Below are 18,172 nucleotides of genomic sequence, written 5' to 3'. Positions count from 1 at the left end.
GGCTGCGTCGGAGATTTCTCCGGTCAGGGTGTTGTGTTGTCCTGATCATCATCATTTCTTCCCCATCGACGAGCAACGAAGTGGCGTCAAATGGAACCGGCGAATGGTCTACCGGACGGGAGGCCCTAGTTCACGACATTTTACATCGATCAGTCCCTAAGAGTTTGTACACAGTGGAAAAAATCATCCTAAACGTAGACGTGAGTGATGGTAGTTATCGCTTAGGAATGGTGGTTATCGCTGAAACAACAGGTTTACGGTTATATCGCTTTTTTTTTGCCCGCTTTAACCTGATGTTAAAACCGCTCAAAATAACCGGTTTCAGAAATAACCGATTTTCGATTTTTTATTCCTATAATTATTTCGTGTAATAAACGTAGATGTCGAACAAAGATTGACAAATTTTGATTCAGTTTCAAGATACATAGATTCAAAGTATTAAATTACATAGGCAAATAAAACAAAATTTAATCTGACCTCCACTCTCTTCTTTTCTCGAAAAGTGATAATTGTCGAATACCACAAAAAATCACCAGTACTCTCCTACTGATTTTAATATTTTGAAACTCTGTCCAAAAATCATGTTGTAACCGGGCATCTACCACTCACTATCTCGCGAATATGGAAGGGCGAAAACTGAGTTTGAAGAACTCGTGTTAATTGGTCCGTTTTCAAGAGCGACAAGTAGATAAAGGCATGTTATATAGACACAGGCAGAATATCAGCTACTTCCTATTTTTATTATAAACTATGAATGAATTCTTAAGATTTTAACTTTTACTGTTAATAGATTTCCCTTCTCTTTCACTATTTCATTGAAATGGCAGACAGATCCTTAATCTTTTCAAGCAAATGGAGCATTCTACACTCCTGGAAATTGAAATAAGAACACCGTGAATTCATTATCCCAGGAAGGGGAAACTTTATTGACACATTCCTGGGGTCAGATACATCACATGATCACACTGACAGAACCACAGGTACATAGACACAGGCAACAGAGCATGCACAATGTCGGCACTAGTACAGTGTATATCCACCTTTCGCAGCAATGCAGGCTGCTATTCTCCCATGGAGACGATCGTAGAGATGCTGGATGTAGTCCTGTGGAACGGCTTGCCATGCCATTTCCACCTCGCGCCTCAGTTGGACCAGCGTTCGTGCTGGACGTGCAGACCGCGTGAGACGACGCTTCATCCAGTCCCAAACATGCTCAATGGGGGACAGATCCGGAGATCTTGCTGGCCAGGGTAGTTGACTTACACCTTCTAGAGCACGTTGGGTGGCACGGGATACATGCGGACGTGCATTGTCCTGTTGGAACAGCAAGTTCCCTTGCCGGTCTAGGAATGGTAGAACGATGGGTTCGATGACGGTTTGGATGTACCGTGCACTATTCAGTGTCCCCTCGACGATCACCAGTGGTGTACGGCCAGTGTAGGAGATCGCCCCCACACCATGATGCCGGGTGTTGGCCCTGTGTGCCTCGGTCGTATGCAGTCCTGATTGTGGCGCTCACCTGCACGGCGCCAAACACGCATACGACCATCATTGGCACCAAGGCAGAAGCGACTCTCATCGCTGAAGACGACACGTCTCCATTCGTCCCTCCATTCACGCCTGTCGCGACACCACTGGAGGCGGGCTGCACGATGTTGGGGCGTGAGCGGAAGACGGCCTAACGGTGTGCGGGACCGTAGCCCAGCTTCATGGAGACGGTTGCGAATGGTCCTCGCCGATACCCCAGGAGCAACAGTGTCCCTAATTTGCTGGGAAGTGGCGGTGCGGTCCCCTACGGCACTGCGTAGGATCCTACGGTCTTGGCGTGCATCCGTGCGTCGCTGCGGTCCGGTCCCAGGTCGGCGGGCACGTGCACCTTCCGCCGACCACTGGCGACAACATCGATGTACTGTGGAGACCTCACGCCCCACGTGTTGAGCAATTCGGCGGTACGTTCACCCGGCCTCCCGCATGCCCACTATACGCCCTCGCTCAAAGTCCGTCAACTGCACATACGGTTCACGTCCACGCTGTCGCGGCATGCTACCAGTGTTAAAGACTGCGATGGAGCTCCGTATGCCACGGCAAACTGGCTGACACTGACGGCGGCGGTGCACAAATGCTGCGCAGCTAGCGCCATTCGACGGCCAACACCGCGGTTCCTGGTGTGTCCGCTGTGCCGTGCGTGTGATCATTGCTTGTACAGCCCTCTCGCAGTGTCCGGAGCAAGTATGGTGGGTCTGACACACCGGTGTCAATGTGTTCTTTTTTCCATTTCCAGGAGTGTATTTCGTTGCTGCTGCACATCGTAAAATTCTTCGAAACTTGGTACCATTCTGCAGGATGACAGATGTTCGTCAACAACAGCGAGAAACTAGCTTGTAGATCAGGTGGAGACAAGTTTGCACACTGCACATTGTAATATTAGTAATTTTCGCCTCACAAACATTAATATACGTTCAATAGTAAACGCCTGATGGCCTAAAGTTATCGAACAATTGTAAGGTAAAAGAAATGAACCATCGCATAGCAGCGACAGAATCTATTATTCTTTATCTTTGCCGTTCTTGCGCGGTACATGTATCGATTAATGGTATAAAAAAGAATTATTTTGTTTCACGACAAATGAGGCTTTTGGCGCCTCACCTTTTACTGTTTATATTCTATGAAAGGCGGACTCGGACTTGCTGCGTTCCACAACTGTATTTTATGTTTTATGTGAAAATATTGAGTGAATATGCTAATTGTTATTTTTTTCCAATCAGAAAACATGTAGTTTCTTGTAACTGATATCGAACAGACAGCATCAAGAGGACATTTTGACTGTTATGTATAAAGTATTTAACCACAATGGTCATCTATTGTAATTTAATATGGAAAGGTACGTAGCATTAAAAAAAACGTGTGTTAAATATAAGTGTGCTTATTTTCGTAAATTACCCTTGATGATTCCATCTCCTTATTTACTTGACTGTTAATTATTTTGTGTTACTTCATCATCAGAAATTACGATCAGGCTGATGGGCCGAACGCAGCATGAGGCAGAAGGAACATTATCGTTTTCCTATTATTTCTGAACCAACTTTTTTTTAATTGTGTAGTGTTGCATTTCTTTTAAAGTCTATAAATCTTCTGGTCCATTAGTGTTGATCCGGGTATGACTACATCGCGACTATAAAAATGCACAGAAATGATAATGTTTCTTCCGAGCGATCTCAAATATATATACCAATATGCTGCTCTTATTCAGGTATTTAATGGTCAACGTATGTTATTATAATAGCGTAATCAATCCCTGATTCTGTTAGCAAGTGGCCCACCAAAAATATTTACTTTTTCGACATTAAAAAAAAAAAGTAACAGTTCTTTTTATTTTCGTCCCCCAAGAGCAACGCTACAACATACAGGCGCATCGTGTAACAGGCTACGCGACACGGCAACGGATATGTGTTTGTTACTCGTTTCTGTCTCCGTTGCTATTAAAACGGCACTGATCGCTTTTCCCATTTTCTATAATAAGCCAACATTTCACATGAATGGAAATTTTACGAATTAGCCTTACTCATTAAAAAAAGCTTTATTCGAAAACAAAGAGCTTTAGTACAGCTGCTGTGGAAGATTTGTACATTGATTTTTTTTACATGGTTATTAGTAAGAAATTAAAAAAAACTGTTCAATCCGAGACCAAACAAATACCTAAAAATACCAGCTATTCAGAACTTGAATGCCGGTATCGGTTTTAAGTGGTCGGTTTTTTCGCATCTGTACGTAGACATACGAAATTTTTATGAAAGTCATCATTCTATCGTTTCTTTAAGTCTACATTTCGCCAGACAGCAAACAAATCGAGTTCACTACGCACACCCGCCAACATTCGAACTGAAGCGAAATAGTGGTTCATCGCTCAGATAACGTGATGACTTGACAACAGCTCGGCGATACGTCGGCAGCTATCTGCCACAGCTTGCTCTGTAGCTTCTGGCCATACGGAAATAATGTCTCCCATTGCATTGCAGCAATGTTGACGGCAACGCTATTGCGACCACACGTTGCCGTAAAATATGACTCGTGTGTATAGTAGTTCAAGTGCGGCACAGTCATGAGTACAATTATATAAGAAAACTCTTGAATACAGTAAAACTATATTTTCAAACACATTGTTGTCCAGTATAAGCCATGTAAATGAAGAACTTTGTGTTTCGCTCACAGCGTTTTTCATTCTGTTGATTTCCCTATAATTTAAAATTAATTCTTTCAGTAATATTGCTTAGAAATTGCCGATTGCACCTTATTTGAACCGTGTTGCCGTCCATCACGCATAATAACCAGTGCGGATACGGGCCATCGGAGAACAACAAACTAGTACACAGCCCCTCCCTCCCCCTCTGCCCCATCTAACTTCCTGATTACACGCTGATGACCTTGCAACCGTTAATGACATCAGCGCGTCACTCGGACTGCGCATGCGCGGCATGATACAAGCTATAGTGGGGGAAGCTGCCAGACGAGGCGCTCGGTTCCAGCCTTGGCAATAACGATCGTTCGCTGGGTGGTAGAGTGTGATATCTTTACGAGCGACGCAGGGGATACGACTGTTGCATTTCCCATCTCTCGCTTATCTTCGCTGACAGTTGAAATCGTAAACAGCGACGCTAGGATTGAAGCATGTTTCGTGAATTTCGTATTTCTATCGCTGCTGCATGCTTTAATCGGAACATGTGTTGTCATTTTTTAGTGATTTTCGTATCACCCTGTTTTATGCCGTTGGTGAAATACGTGGTGTCTACGTATTTAGGCTGAAAAGCAGTATTTCGTAAGTGCATGTTCGACTGGAAACAAGAGAAAATGAACGTGCATATAGTGTTCAGATGATACATCAGTTTATAAATAAATATTATCACTTGGAGGTATTCCTTTTTTGAACATACTCCTATTGAGTATTCCAGGATGAGTTCTCGGGTTACAACGGAAAGTGAAAGTTCAACGAAGGGATGCAATCTGACAAAAGGTGGGATAATACTAAGTATGAGATCCATGTTCGTGGGTGGAAACTTTCCTCAGTTCTATAGCGAATGTGTTTACACAGTTCAACATAAATTCAGTTTACATGGTTTTTTGCTAGTGTTATTTATTTTCGTGTTCGATTGTTTTAACACTTTTCTATTATCCGATGTAGATTAAAACTGGTCGAAGTGGAAGGTGGATTATTTCATGAATTGTGAACAAATACTGAAACCATTTTTTGTGTTGGTTTGTGTCAGATTCCTGCGAGTCTGTTTTCCTGTCCGCATTACTTTCTATGAAATATAAAGAGTATAAAAGTATAACAACAAAGCCGCAATGGGCTTAAAACACCGGTTACGTTACACGTTTCTTGTGGTGACTTTTTCGCATCGACTGTATGTAAATTGCATTAGTTTACAAGGGAATTGCCTTTTGCTTACGGCACATCAACATTTTATTTTACTTTTGTGTAAGTAAAACAAATATTAATCTGCAGCATGTCGGAGGCGTTTTTCTTGTGAACTGCTGCTATTTAATTATTACGTTTTTATGTTGAAAATTTGCCTTCTGTGGAACTATTGCTTGTTCCTCTCATATTCACAAAATACCGTACGCGATCGAAGGTAATATGGTCGACATATTTCCAGTTGCACTGAAACTGTACCATGATGAGCTTCCTTCATAGTCGGAGGAAAAAAGGAGTCCACTTAAAAATGCGCTGTACACAAAAAACAACAGAGCACTGAGAATGCTGTGACACGGTATCCAAACGGAAGTTTCGTGCGCATCGAGTACGCCAATTGATACTTAAATGAAACAGCGAATTATGTTCCCACTTGAGTTCGAATTTTGTTTAGCTAGTCCATCACACGGCACGTTTCCATATAGTTACAGGAAAAAGTTTAAGTCCTATACATTGAACAGTGCAATTGTTTTAAAAAATAAGCAATGACTACGAGAGGTTACGCGTCTAAAAATTTAGAAATTTTTAGAGATGTAGATATGCGGTATTTTTAAATTTCTTATGTAGGGCAAAAATATTTCATTGCGTATGTGAAGAGTGTTTATTGTAAAACACTACATCTTCCTGTGCTTTGGAAACCGAGGTCGAAAGTCTTTGCGAGAAGTGTGCTGTATCTTGTATTATAGACGTTATGAAAACATTAACGTGTGTAGTTACAGCATGCGAATTCGCGTGTTGAAGATCGATTCAAAAGCGAGAATATTAATTGTAACGCTAGTGAAGAAATTGCCCGCATCTCGAGTATTTCGTTGAAAGGTAGGGACTGAATATTGCGTTAACTTTTCGCCTGTGGCAGTTTATTTTTGTTTCTAGAGCACCTTGTGCGCATGACAAGTTGGCGCATATGTCTGTTACCTGGGGTCAATCCATCATGACAGGTATATCCAGCCGCGCTGAATAATCAATGAATTCCGTTAATTATCGAGTGCGTTTTATAGTTCGCTGCAAAATGCAAGGTGAGTATCGTTAGTCCTGTAGACGGTGGAGTTGTTTTTACAGTTAGCTAAAGTAATTATTGCTCACACAGAGTATGCTTGCCAACGAGCACAATAAAGGCACGACAGGTTAATAACTAACAGCTACGCCATATGCAACACGCCTTTGTACTGTGAATGTTGCCTAAGAAAAATTCAACCCAAAATAATTTTAGCTGAAGAAACAAATTTAAATAAAGCAAAACTGAAACTAAAGCTCCATAATTGAATATTTGCGTTCATAATAGATTTTACACATGACTAAAGCAGAAGTTATTTGTTTTAGTTATCGGGTTCTAAGATTCCTATTCAACGTCACATAAACTCAGAACATGAAGGTAACTGATCATCTGTTACGAATATTCTGCAACTTCGTCGTGTATACTTGGAACCGGGATGTCTGTTCTTTTTCATATTTTCGTTACGGATCAATACCGGGTGATAATATCTGATTTCGTACTCTCACACCCGTTGTAATTAAAGCTTGATATTCCTGCCACGCAATTTTCTCGAACTATATTTTTGTCAGAAGATATTCTTGTGTTTTCCAGTTCATATTCCTCACAATTTCTGCAGGACATCTCAAGGTGGCCGAAATGACGCAACATAGTTATCCTTCTACGGCTGGAATACCACACCCAGACGGTGTTAGAAATTTGGATCCAAATTATTGGTAAAACGAAACAAATCTTAACGACTTGATGGTATCCATAATATAGAAATGTATCCAAGAGGGGGAAAACATTCTAAAATCACAATTTTGTGTATAATTGGTTTTGAAAGTTGGAGAGGTATAGTGCCCCAAAAGCTATATTTGACACGAATTGCACAAAACCTCTTGTATCTGAAACGACTCACCGGTATTCACTCAGTGTTTGTAGATAGATTGACACCAAAGTGGTAAGCATATTCATTAGCACATATTTTTATAATGTTAATATGAATACGAATGACACCATTTGAACGATTTGAAATTACGTTTTTTTTATGATTACATTCAGGGTCTTGAACGAGCTTTTCATAAGAAATGCTTTATTGCACAAAAAGTTATTAGGTTTTCAATGAAAATAAAAATATAGATAGGAAAAAATCAGAATGACAAAAAAATCTTGTTGAACAGCAACAAAAACAATCAAGAAATATGCCAAATTAATGCTGCTCATAGTGAAGAAACAAACTTTTTAAAAATCCACGGTATTTCCTACAGCGCTCAGCAATGCTACATCTGCGATTTATTATAATCACAAAGAGCTATTGCTAGAAATGGGCAAGAAATATGTAATACATATGAAGTCTACACCATCAGTACCCACTCTTTCCCTCCTTCCCCCTTCCCTGGCAACCTACATTTGCGAATCCCTTTGTGTCTAGCTCACTCGTCGAAGTTCTGCAATAGTAGCAACAAATAATTTTTACTGTACAGATCTCATTTCAGCTTCTTTGTTCTGTCTATAAATTGATCATTTTATTCTGTACAGTATGCATCAACATTAAACAAAAATATAACTGGAGCCATCAGAGTAGATGTAATAAAAAATATCGTCAAATAATTTTCAAGGTGATACAGATTATGCACTATCATTGAACAGAAAATTCCGCGCGCGCTAATAATTTTGTTCACTAGGGTAAGCTGAAGATTTGTCAGCCATGCTGTCGATCCAAGGGAAGTGACGCATTCTACATCTGCATAAATACTCTGCAGGATACTGTGCCATGCTATCCATTCGCGAAAGGCGGGGGATTGGTGGGGGGGGGGGGGGGGGAGGGCTCGCTGGCGAGAGGGGAATGGGAATTGTTGTCTTTGTGACAGTGTACGTGCGTACATCTGCATCTACTTCCATACTCTGCAAACCACATTGAAGTACATGGCAGAGGGTACTTCCCTGTGAACCAGTAGCTGGGGCTTTTCCCCGTACCATTCATGTAAGGAGCGCAGGAAAAATGATTGCTTAAATGCCTCTGCGCCCACTGTAATTAATCAAATCTTGTCTTCGCAAACCCTAAGGGGTCGAAACGTCCGGGGCTGTGGTAAATTCCTACACACTAAAGGCTGAATCTGTCTTCAAGCGTTTGTCAATTCAAGTCTTTCAGCAACATTATGATACTCTGCCATGTATGTCGACGAATTCCAACTGTGACTCATTGAGACTGTAATCATACGAGACTCCTTTTTTTATTTTGTTTTGTGAAATGGTCAGTTTTACATTTACGAGAATTTGAAGCAAGTTGCCACATTTGCACCATTTTGAAATCTTATCCTGGATTGTCCTGCAACTTTTTTTTCAGACATTACTTCATTATAGATAACTGCATTATCTGCAAATGTGTGAGGTTACTATTAATATTGTGTGCAAGGTCATCAATACACGACGACAACAGCAAGGGTTCCAACACACTTCCCTGGAGCACACTTGAAGTTTCTTCTACTTATGTCGGTTACACTCAATGCAAGATAACATGCTGCGTCCTCCCCAGCAATAAATCCTTGGTCCAGTCAGAAATTTCGTTTGATACCGCATACGATCGTACTTGTGGTAGGGTAGTGGTAGTGATTCGAATGCTTTTTAGAAATCGAGAGATACTGCACCTAGCTAACTGAATTTCAAGATGTCATGTGAGTTGGGTTTTACATGACAGATTTTTTTTTTTTTTCTTTCGAAATCCGTGCTGGTTGGCATGGAGGAGGTCATTCTGTTAGAGAGCCCTCATTGTGTTTGTGCTGAGAATATGTGTTACAGGACTCTACAGCAACCAGATGTCAGTGTTATTGGACGGTAGTTCTGTGGATAACTCTTTGTTAGAGGGGTTTACAGTATTGCAGATTATGGTTAATAGGGGCTAACTCAGCCCCAAATTTGGTATAGAAACTGATTCCTTCGGGTCCTGGAGCTATGTTCTATTTTAACGATTTTAGTTGTTTCTCAATCCCACGTACGCTATCTGTTTCACTCATTTTAGCAGTGTAGGAAACGGAATCAGGGCAACACCCCTGTCATTTTCCTTTGCAAAGGAACACTTGAAAGCGGAAATAGTGTGTTTTTGGTGTGTCATTCATGAGTGTCTGACACTAACGTTGATGCCACTGACAGCCTTCTTTGGCTTTTGTGAGAGACCACATAATATTTTGCTACGATAGACGTTGAAGGCTTCACGTATTGTCCTCGTGACAGCCAAACTCATTTTATTCAGCATCTTTGTATCTACGTTGTCTCCGGTTTTTTTTTTTTTTTTTTTTTTTTTTTTTTTTTTTTTTTTTTTTTTTTGAGTGACTGCATATCTTGAGGAGGTCCTCCCATCATGAATGCAAAACATGTGATGTTGAAAGCATAATGGTCGCGCAGTGTTCTTCGAATACAGTTTCTCTGAATTTACCCAACGGTATTTCGCAAGAATCACGTGGCCTTTTCTCCAAAGATTGCCATATAAATTCGTGTTGGCAATACTGTACTGTTGTGATTCTGACAATACGTGTCTCAGTTCCTTCCATGTGTGCTCTCGTGCCCACGAGATAAGCACTTAAGCAATACTGTAGAATTGGTAGCACAACCCTCTTGTATGCGATTTCCTTTACAGGTGTACCGCACATTAACAGAACACTTGATACGCATTTGCTTATGTTGATTTCATATGTTCGTCCTATTTCAGATCGCTTGTTAGTGTCGCATCTTAGTAGTAACATATCTCCGTCTACACACACAAACTGCAACTCACCATATGGTGTATGGCGGAGGGTAACTTTTATCAGTGCTAATCATTCCGTTTCCTGTTCCACTCGCAAATGCGACTATCTAAATGCCTCCGTACTAGAATTGATTTTTCTCACCTTTTCTTTGTAATCTTTACTCAAGACTGCTGGCAGTAGCATCGTTCTACAAATATCTTTTCTCTAAATTTTCCCAACAGTGTTTCGCAAAGGAACGGCGTCTTCCTTCCAGGAGTTCCTGTTTGAGGGCATGGAGAATTTCTGTAATAGTCGAGTGTTGATCGGTACTACCGGTAACAAATGTAGCAGCTCGTTCCTGTAGTGCTTCGTTGTCATCCTTCAGTTCGACCCGTCCGGGATCTCAAATACTCGGAACAATACCCAAGAATGGATGGCACAGACTTTCTGTACATCTACACCGGTATGATTACTCTGCAACTCACAATTAAGGACCTACGAGAGGGTTCATCGAACTCTGCAGTTCACATTAAGTGCCTGGGAGAGGGTTCATCGAACTACCTTCAAGTTATTTCTGAACCGTTCCACTATGGAACACTCAAATGTGTCCGTGCGAGCTGTGATTTCTCTTATTGTGTTATCATGATCATTTGTACCTATGTACGTGGGCGCAGCAAAATATTTTCATACTCTTAGAAGAAAGTTGGTGTTTGAAATTTAATGAGAAGGTTCTGGCGCAACGAAAAACGCCATTGTTCTGATGATCGTCATCCCAATCCGTGTGATATATCTCTTCCCTATTTCGCGGAAATACAAAAAGAGTAGCCCTTTTTTGAATTTTTTCGATCTCTTCCCTCAATCCTATCTGACGTGGATCCCACACCACACGGTTGTTGTTGTGGTCTTCAGTTCAGAGACTGGTTTGATGCAGCTCTCCATGCTACTCTATCCTGTGCTAGTTTCTTCATCTCCCAGTGCTTACTGCAACCTACATCCTTCTGAGTCTGTTTAGCGTATTCATCTCTTGGTCTCCCTCTACGATTTTTACCCTCCACGCTGCCCTCCAATGCTAAATTTGTGATCCCTCAATGCCTCAGAACATGTCCTACCAACCGTTCCCTTCTTATAGTCAAGTTGTGCCACAAACTCCTCCCCAATCCTATTCAATACTTCCTCATTAGTTATGTGATCTACCCATCTAATCTTCAGCATTCTTCTGCAGCACCACATTTCGAAAGCTTCTATTCTCTTCTTGTCTAAACGATATATCGTCCACGTTTCACTTCCATACATGGCACACTCCATACAAATACTTTCAGAAACCACTTCCTGACACTTAAATCTATACTCGATGTTAACAAATTTCTCTTCTTGAGAAACGCCTTCCTTGCCATTGCCAGTCTACATTTTGTATCCTCTCTACTTCAACCATCATCAGTTATTTTGCTCCCCAAATAGCAAAACTCCTTTACTACTTTGTCTCACTTCCTAATCTAATTCCCTCAGCATCACCCGACCTAATTCGACTACATTCCATTATGTTCGTTTTGCTTTTGTTGATGTTCATCTTATATCCTCCTTTCAAGACACTGTCCATTCCGTTCAACTGCTCTTCCAAGGCCTTTGCTGTCTCTGACAGAACTACAATGTCATCGGCGAACCTCAATGTTTTTATTTCTTCTCTATGGATTTTAATTCCAACTCCGAATTTTTCTTTTGTTTCCTACACTGCTTGCTCAATATACACATTGAATAACATCGGGGACAGGCTAAAACCCTGTCTCACTCCCTTCCCAACCACTGCTTCCCTTTCATGCCCCTGGACTCTTATAACTGCCATCTGGTTTCTATACAAATTGTAAATAGCTTTTCGCTCCCTGTATTTTACCCCTGCCACCTTCAGAATTTGAGAGTATTCCAGTCAACATTGTCAAAAGCTTTGTGTAAGTCTACAAATGCGAGAAACGTAGGTATGCCTTTCCTTAATCTATTTTCTAAGACAAGTTACAGGGTCAGTATTGCCTCACGTGTTCCAACATTTCTACGGAATCCAAACTGATCTTCCCCAAGTTTTTCCATTCGTCTGTAAAGAATTCGCGTTATTATTTTGCAGCCGTGGCTTATTAAACTGATAGTTCGGTAATTTTCACATCTGTCAACACCTACTTCCTTGGGACTGGAACAGTAACACTCCAGAAGAGGGCGAGCAAGCGTAGTGTAAACAGTCTCTTTAGTAGACCTATTTCATTTTGTAAGTGTTCTGCCATCAAATCGCGTTCTTTGGTTTACGTTCTCCACAACATTATCTACGTGATCGTTTCAATTTAAGTTAATCGTAAGCGGTCTTCTTTATAGATTAGCTAAGACTCTCCTGCAGTTCTCCCAATAAACCAAAGTTGGTCATTCGCCTTCCTTACAACCGATCACATGTCCCCCTGCCATTTAATACCGTCTTGCAACGTTAGAATTATACACAGTATTAATTGTCGTGACTGTGTCAAGTAACACACCATTAATACTGTGTTCGAACATTTTGTGGTTGTTTCTCCTACTCATCTGCATTAACGTACTTGTATCTACATTTAGAGCAAACTGTCATTCATTCAAATAAAACTTTTCTGCGTCAGTCTCTTACTAGGTCTGTTCAATTAGTCCGGAACTTTGTCCACAATTTTTTTCTACACTTACCTTTTACTTACTGTGTATGGTCTCCTTCGAAATACTCTCCTCCACAATTGATACACCGCTTCCAACACCGTTTCCATTTCCGGAAGCAGTCTTGGTAGGCCTCTTCCTGGAATTTTCTTTTATCTCGCCTCATCATCATCATCATCATCATCATCATCATTTAAGACTGATTATGCCTTTCAGCGTTCAGTCTGGAGCATAGCCCCCCTTATACAGTTCCTCCATGATCCCCTATTCAGTGCCAACATTGGTGCCTCTTCTGATGTTAAACCTATTACTTCAAACTCATTCTTAACCGAATCCAGGTACCTTCTCCTTGGTCTGCCCCGACTCCTCCTACCCTCTACTGCTGAACCCATGAGTCTCTTGGGTAACCTTGCTTCTCCCATGCGTGTAACATGACCCCACCATCTAAGCCTGTTCGCCCTGACTGCTACATCTATAGAGTTCATTCCCAGTTTTTCTTTGATTTCCTCATTGTGGACACCCTCCTGCCATTGTTCCCATCTACTAGTACCTGCAATCATCCTAGCTACTTTCATATCCGTAACCTCAACCTTGTTGATAAGGTGACCTGAATCCACCCAGCTTTCGCTCCCATACAACAAAGTTGGTCGAAAGATTGAACGGTGCACAGACAACTTAGTCTTGGTACTGACTTCCTTCTTGCAGAAGAGAGTAGACCGTAACTGAGCGCTCACTGCATGAGCTTTGCTACACCTCGCTCCCAGTTCTTTCACTATGTTGCCATCCTGTGAGAATATGCATCCTAAGTACTTGAAACCGTCCACCTGTTCTAACTTTGTTCCTCCTATTTGGCACTCAATCCGTTTATATTTCTTTCCCACTGACATTACTTTCGTTTTGGAGATGCTAATCTTCATACCATAGTCCTTACATTTCTGATCTAGCTCTGAAATATTACTTTGCAAACTTTCAATCGAATCTGCCATCACAACTAAGTCATCCGCATATGCAAGACTGCTTATTTTGTGTTCACATATCTTAATCTCACCCAGCCAGTCTATTGTTTTCAACATATGATCCATAAATAATATGAACAACAGTGGAGAAAGGTTGCAGCCTTGTCTTACCCCTGAAACTACTCTGAACCATGAACTCAATTTACCGTCAACTCTAACTGCTGCCTGACTATCCACGTAAATACCTTTAATTGCTTGCAAAAGTTTGCCTGCTATTCCATAATCTTGTAGAACAGACAATAACTTCCTCCTAGGAACCCGGTCATATGCCTTTTCTAGATCTATAAAGCATAGATACAATTCCCTGTTCCACTCATAACACTTCTCCATTATCTGCCGTAAGATAAAGATCTGGTCCTGACAACCTCTAAGAGGCCTAAACCCACACTGATTTTCATCCAATTGGTCCTCAATTAATACTCGCACTTTCCTTTAAACAATACCTGAGAAGATTTTACCCACAACACTGATTAAAGAGATACTTCTGTAGTTGTTACAATCTTTTCTGTTTCCATGTTTAAAGATTGGTGTGATTACTGCTTTTGTCCAGTCTGACGGAACCTGTCCCGACTCCCAGGCCATTTCAATTATCCTGTGTAGCCATTTAAGACCTGACATTCCACTGTATTTGATGAGTTCCGACTTAATTTCATCCACCCCAGCCGCTTTATTGCACTGCAATCTATTGACCATTTTTTCCACTTCCTCAAATGTGATCCTATTTCCATCATCATTCCTATCCCATTCTACCTCGAAATCTGAAACATTACTGATCGCATTTTCACCTACACTGAGCAACTCTTCAAAACATTCCCTCCATCTGCCCAAGGCATCCACAGGATTCACCAGCAGTTTTCCTGACCTGTCCAAAATACTTGTCATTTCCTTCTTACCTCCCTTTCGAAGACTGCTAATTACACTCCAGAATGGTTTTCCAGCAGCTTGACCCATAGTCTCCAACCTGTTTCCAAAGTCTTCCCACGATGTCTTCTTGGATGCTGCAATTATCTGTTTGGCTTTGTTTCTTTCTTCAACATAACTTTCTCTCTCTACCTGGGTTCTGGTATGTAGCCATTTTTGATACGCCTTCTTTTTCATTTTACAGGCTGCCTTGACTGTATCATTCCACCAAGCTGTTTGCTTCATCCTACTTTTACACACTACTGTTCCAACACTCTCGCCTATCGTTGCAAATCTTCGTCCTTTCAAAGGGATTTTCAACTTTGGAAATAAAAAAAGTCCATAGGGGCCAGGTCTGGAGAGTACGGAAAATGAGACAACACGGTGATTTCGTTTCCTGTGCAACAGTTAGGGGTGAATGTGTGGGTGCGTTATCGTACTGCAAGACCATGAATTGTCTCCCCGCATTTCAGGCCGTTTCCTTCTCACATTTTCACGCAGGTGTCGCAACACGTCCCGATAGTACCATCGATTAACAGTTTGTCCCTGTGGTAATAATTCCTGATGAACTAATACTTCAAAGTCAAAGAAAACTATCAGCATAACTTCGAAGTTTGATCTAACCGGACGAGCTCTTTTTGGTCTCGGTGAATCTTTCCCGAACCACTTTGAAGATTGAACCTTGGTCTCAACATCATAACTGTAGCTCACGTCCCGTCACTCGTTACGATTCTCGTAAGGAACTTCTCGCTCTCATTTGCGCGATCCAAAAGCTCTTCACAGATTGCGAGGCGATGGTCTTTCTGGTATCGACTCACGAGCCCTTCGACGAACGTGGCGGCAACACGATGCATTCCAAGATACTGTGTTCAAGATTTCATGACATGATCAAACTGAAATGTTACATTCTTCTGCAGTCTTCAAACAGTTTCGTTGAGGACCCTGACATGAGCGTCGTCGGTAGACATTGAAGGGCATCCAGAACGAGGGTCATCTTTTAGCTTCGGGCCGGCCATTTTTAAACCGTGTGAACCATTCGTAACACCGAGTACGGCTTAAGCACTCATCACCGTAGGCTTCCGGCACCATTTGGTTCATCTCTGCAAGGGATCTTGAGTTTCACGCTTAATTAATGAACACGTGTTGCTCCTCGTAAGTCGGCCGTTATGACGGAGCGGTTCTAGGCGCTTCAGTCTGGAACCGAGCGACCGCTGCGGTCGCAGGTTCGAATCCTGCCTCGGGTATGGATGTGTGTGATGTCCTTAGGTTAGTTAGGTTTAAGTAATTCTAAGTTCTAGGGGACTGATGACCTCAGATATTAAGTCCCATAGAGCTCAGAGCCATTTGAAATTCGCACACGACGTCCTACTCAATTCAGCACTGAACAATAACTATCAGAGATACAACAATGATACTTACACATTAAACACAGGCGCGTGCAGGGATACCAACCGCATTCGCTCCAACAAACCATTGTTCCGGAACTTTTTGAACAGACCTCGTTAGTTACGTTCGCAGGAGAGCTTCTGTAAAGTTTCGAAGGTAGGAAACGAGGTACTGGCAGAAGAGAAGCTGTGAAGACGGGGCGTGAGTCGTGTTTGGGTAGCTCAGTTTGTAGAGCACTTGCCCGCGGAAGTCAAAGGTCCCGTTTCGAGTCTCGGTCCCGCACACAGTTTTAATCTGCCAGGAAGTTTCGTATCAGCGCAACACTCCGCTGCAGAGTGAAAATCTCATTCTGGAAACATCCCCAAGGCTGTGACTAAGCCATGTCCCCGCAATATCCTTTCTTTCAGAAGTGTTAGTTCTGCAAGGTTCGCAGGAGAGCTTCTGTAAAGTTTGGAAGGTAGGAGACGAGGTACTGGCAGAAGTAAAGCTGTGAGGACGGGGCGTGAGTCGTGCTTGGGTAGCTCAGTTGGCATAGCACTTGCCCGCGAAAGGCAAAGGTCCCGAGTTCGAGTCTCGGTCCGGCACACAGTTTTAATGTGCAAGGATGTTTCATATCAGCGCACACTCCGCTGCAGAGTGAAAATCTCATTCTAGACCTCTTTATTACGTTGCCACTACGTCCTTCCATGGCCAGTTCACCGCGGGTAATGTGGGTTATGTTGCGTCTTTGGAGGAGCAATGGAGTCATAAATTTATGTATTGTCGGGACCGACCGACCGCCGTGTCATTCTCTGCCAATGACGTCATTCGCAGTCGGTATTGTAGGACGTGAAGTCAGCACACCGCTTGGAGACGGTATTTCTCAAGTAGCTCATCAGGCATAACGAGGTTTAGTTCGTCCCGTTCCATTTCTCCTACCAATGAAAATCCCCGTACAGTACCGGGAATTCAACCCGGGTCCTTTGCAGAGCATCGGGAGACACTGGAGCTGCGAAGGCGGACAACGGTAAGTGAGCGACCTGGATATTAACAAAATAATCGTAGACGGATTATGCGTCCTGGTCGGGATGGAGGAAGAAATCGATTTTCCGCGAAGTCGAACTGATTGCAGTCAGTGAAATTCCGTTAACCATTATCGTAAAAAATTTTTGGCGGTTTCTATTTTACTGACTGAAGTATTTAATTGCAAGAGTTTAACCATCAGTTCACGGACGTATCATAATACACTCCTGGAAATTGAAATAAGAACACCGTGAATTCATTGTCCCAGGAAGGGGAAACTTTATTGACACATTCCTGGGGTCAGATACATCACATGATCACACTGACAGAACCACAGGCACATAGACACAGGCAACAGAGCATGCACAATGTCGGCACTAGTACAGTGTATATCCACCTTTCGCAGCAATGCAGGCTTCTATTCTCCCATGGAGACGATCGTAGAGATGCTGGATGTAGTCCTGTGGAACGGCTTGCCATGCCATTTCCACCTGGCGCCTCAGTTGGACCAGCGTTCGTGCTGGACGTGCAGACCGCGTGAGACGACGCTTCATCCAGTCCCAAACATGCTCAATGGGGGACAATCCGGAGATCTTGCTGGCCAGGGTAGTTGACTTACACCTTCTAGAGCACGTTGGGTGGCACGGGATACATGCGGACGTGCATTGTCCTGTTGGAACAGCAAGTTCCCTTGCCGGTCTAGGAATGGTAGAACGATGGGTTCGATGACGGTTTGGATGTACCGTGCACTATTCAGTGTCCCCTCGACGATCACCAGTGGTGTACGGTCAGTGTAGGAATCGCTCCCCACACCATGATGCCGGGTGTTGGCCCTGTGTGCCTCGGTCGTATGCAGTCCTGATTGTGGCGCTCACCTGCACGGCGCCAAACACGCATACGACCATCATTGGCACCAAGGCAGAAGCGACTCTCATCGCTGAAGACGACACGTCTCCATTTGTCTCTCCATTCACGCCTGTCGCGACACCACTGGAGGCGGGCTGCACGATGTTGGGGCGTGAGCGGAAGACGGCCTAACGGTGTGCGGGAC

The 18,172-nt window shown here is 42.6% G+C and overlaps 1 protein-coding gene across 1 annotated transcript in view; it reads left to right on the top strand.

Annotated features, from left to right (window-relative positions):
* The first annotated feature begins 17,013 nt into the window (after window positions 1-17,013).
* LOC124719747 overlaps window positions 17,014-18,172 on the top strand; it is a 304,087-nt gene continuing 302,928 nt past the window's right edge. The window contains exon 1 of the mRNA XM_047244948.1: window positions 17,014-17,125. Within this exon, the coding sequence (XP_047100904.1) occupies window positions 17,040-17,125 (86 nt within the window). The 5' untranslated portion in view covers window positions 17,014-17,039. The remainder of the gene's footprint in view (window positions 17,126-18,172) is intronic.

Source organism: Schistocerca piceifrons, chromosome 11 (genome assembly GCF_021461385.2).
Source record: "Schistocerca piceifrons isolate TAMUIC-IGC-003096 chromosome 11, iqSchPice1.1, whole genome shotgun sequence".
In the NCBI taxonomy this organism is placed as follows: Eukaryota; Metazoa; Arthropoda; class Insecta; order Orthoptera; family Acrididae; genus Schistocerca; species Schistocerca piceifrons.
The sequence above is the reverse complement of the archived record's forward strand: the minus strand, read 5'-3'. Positions and strand labels throughout refer to the sequence as shown.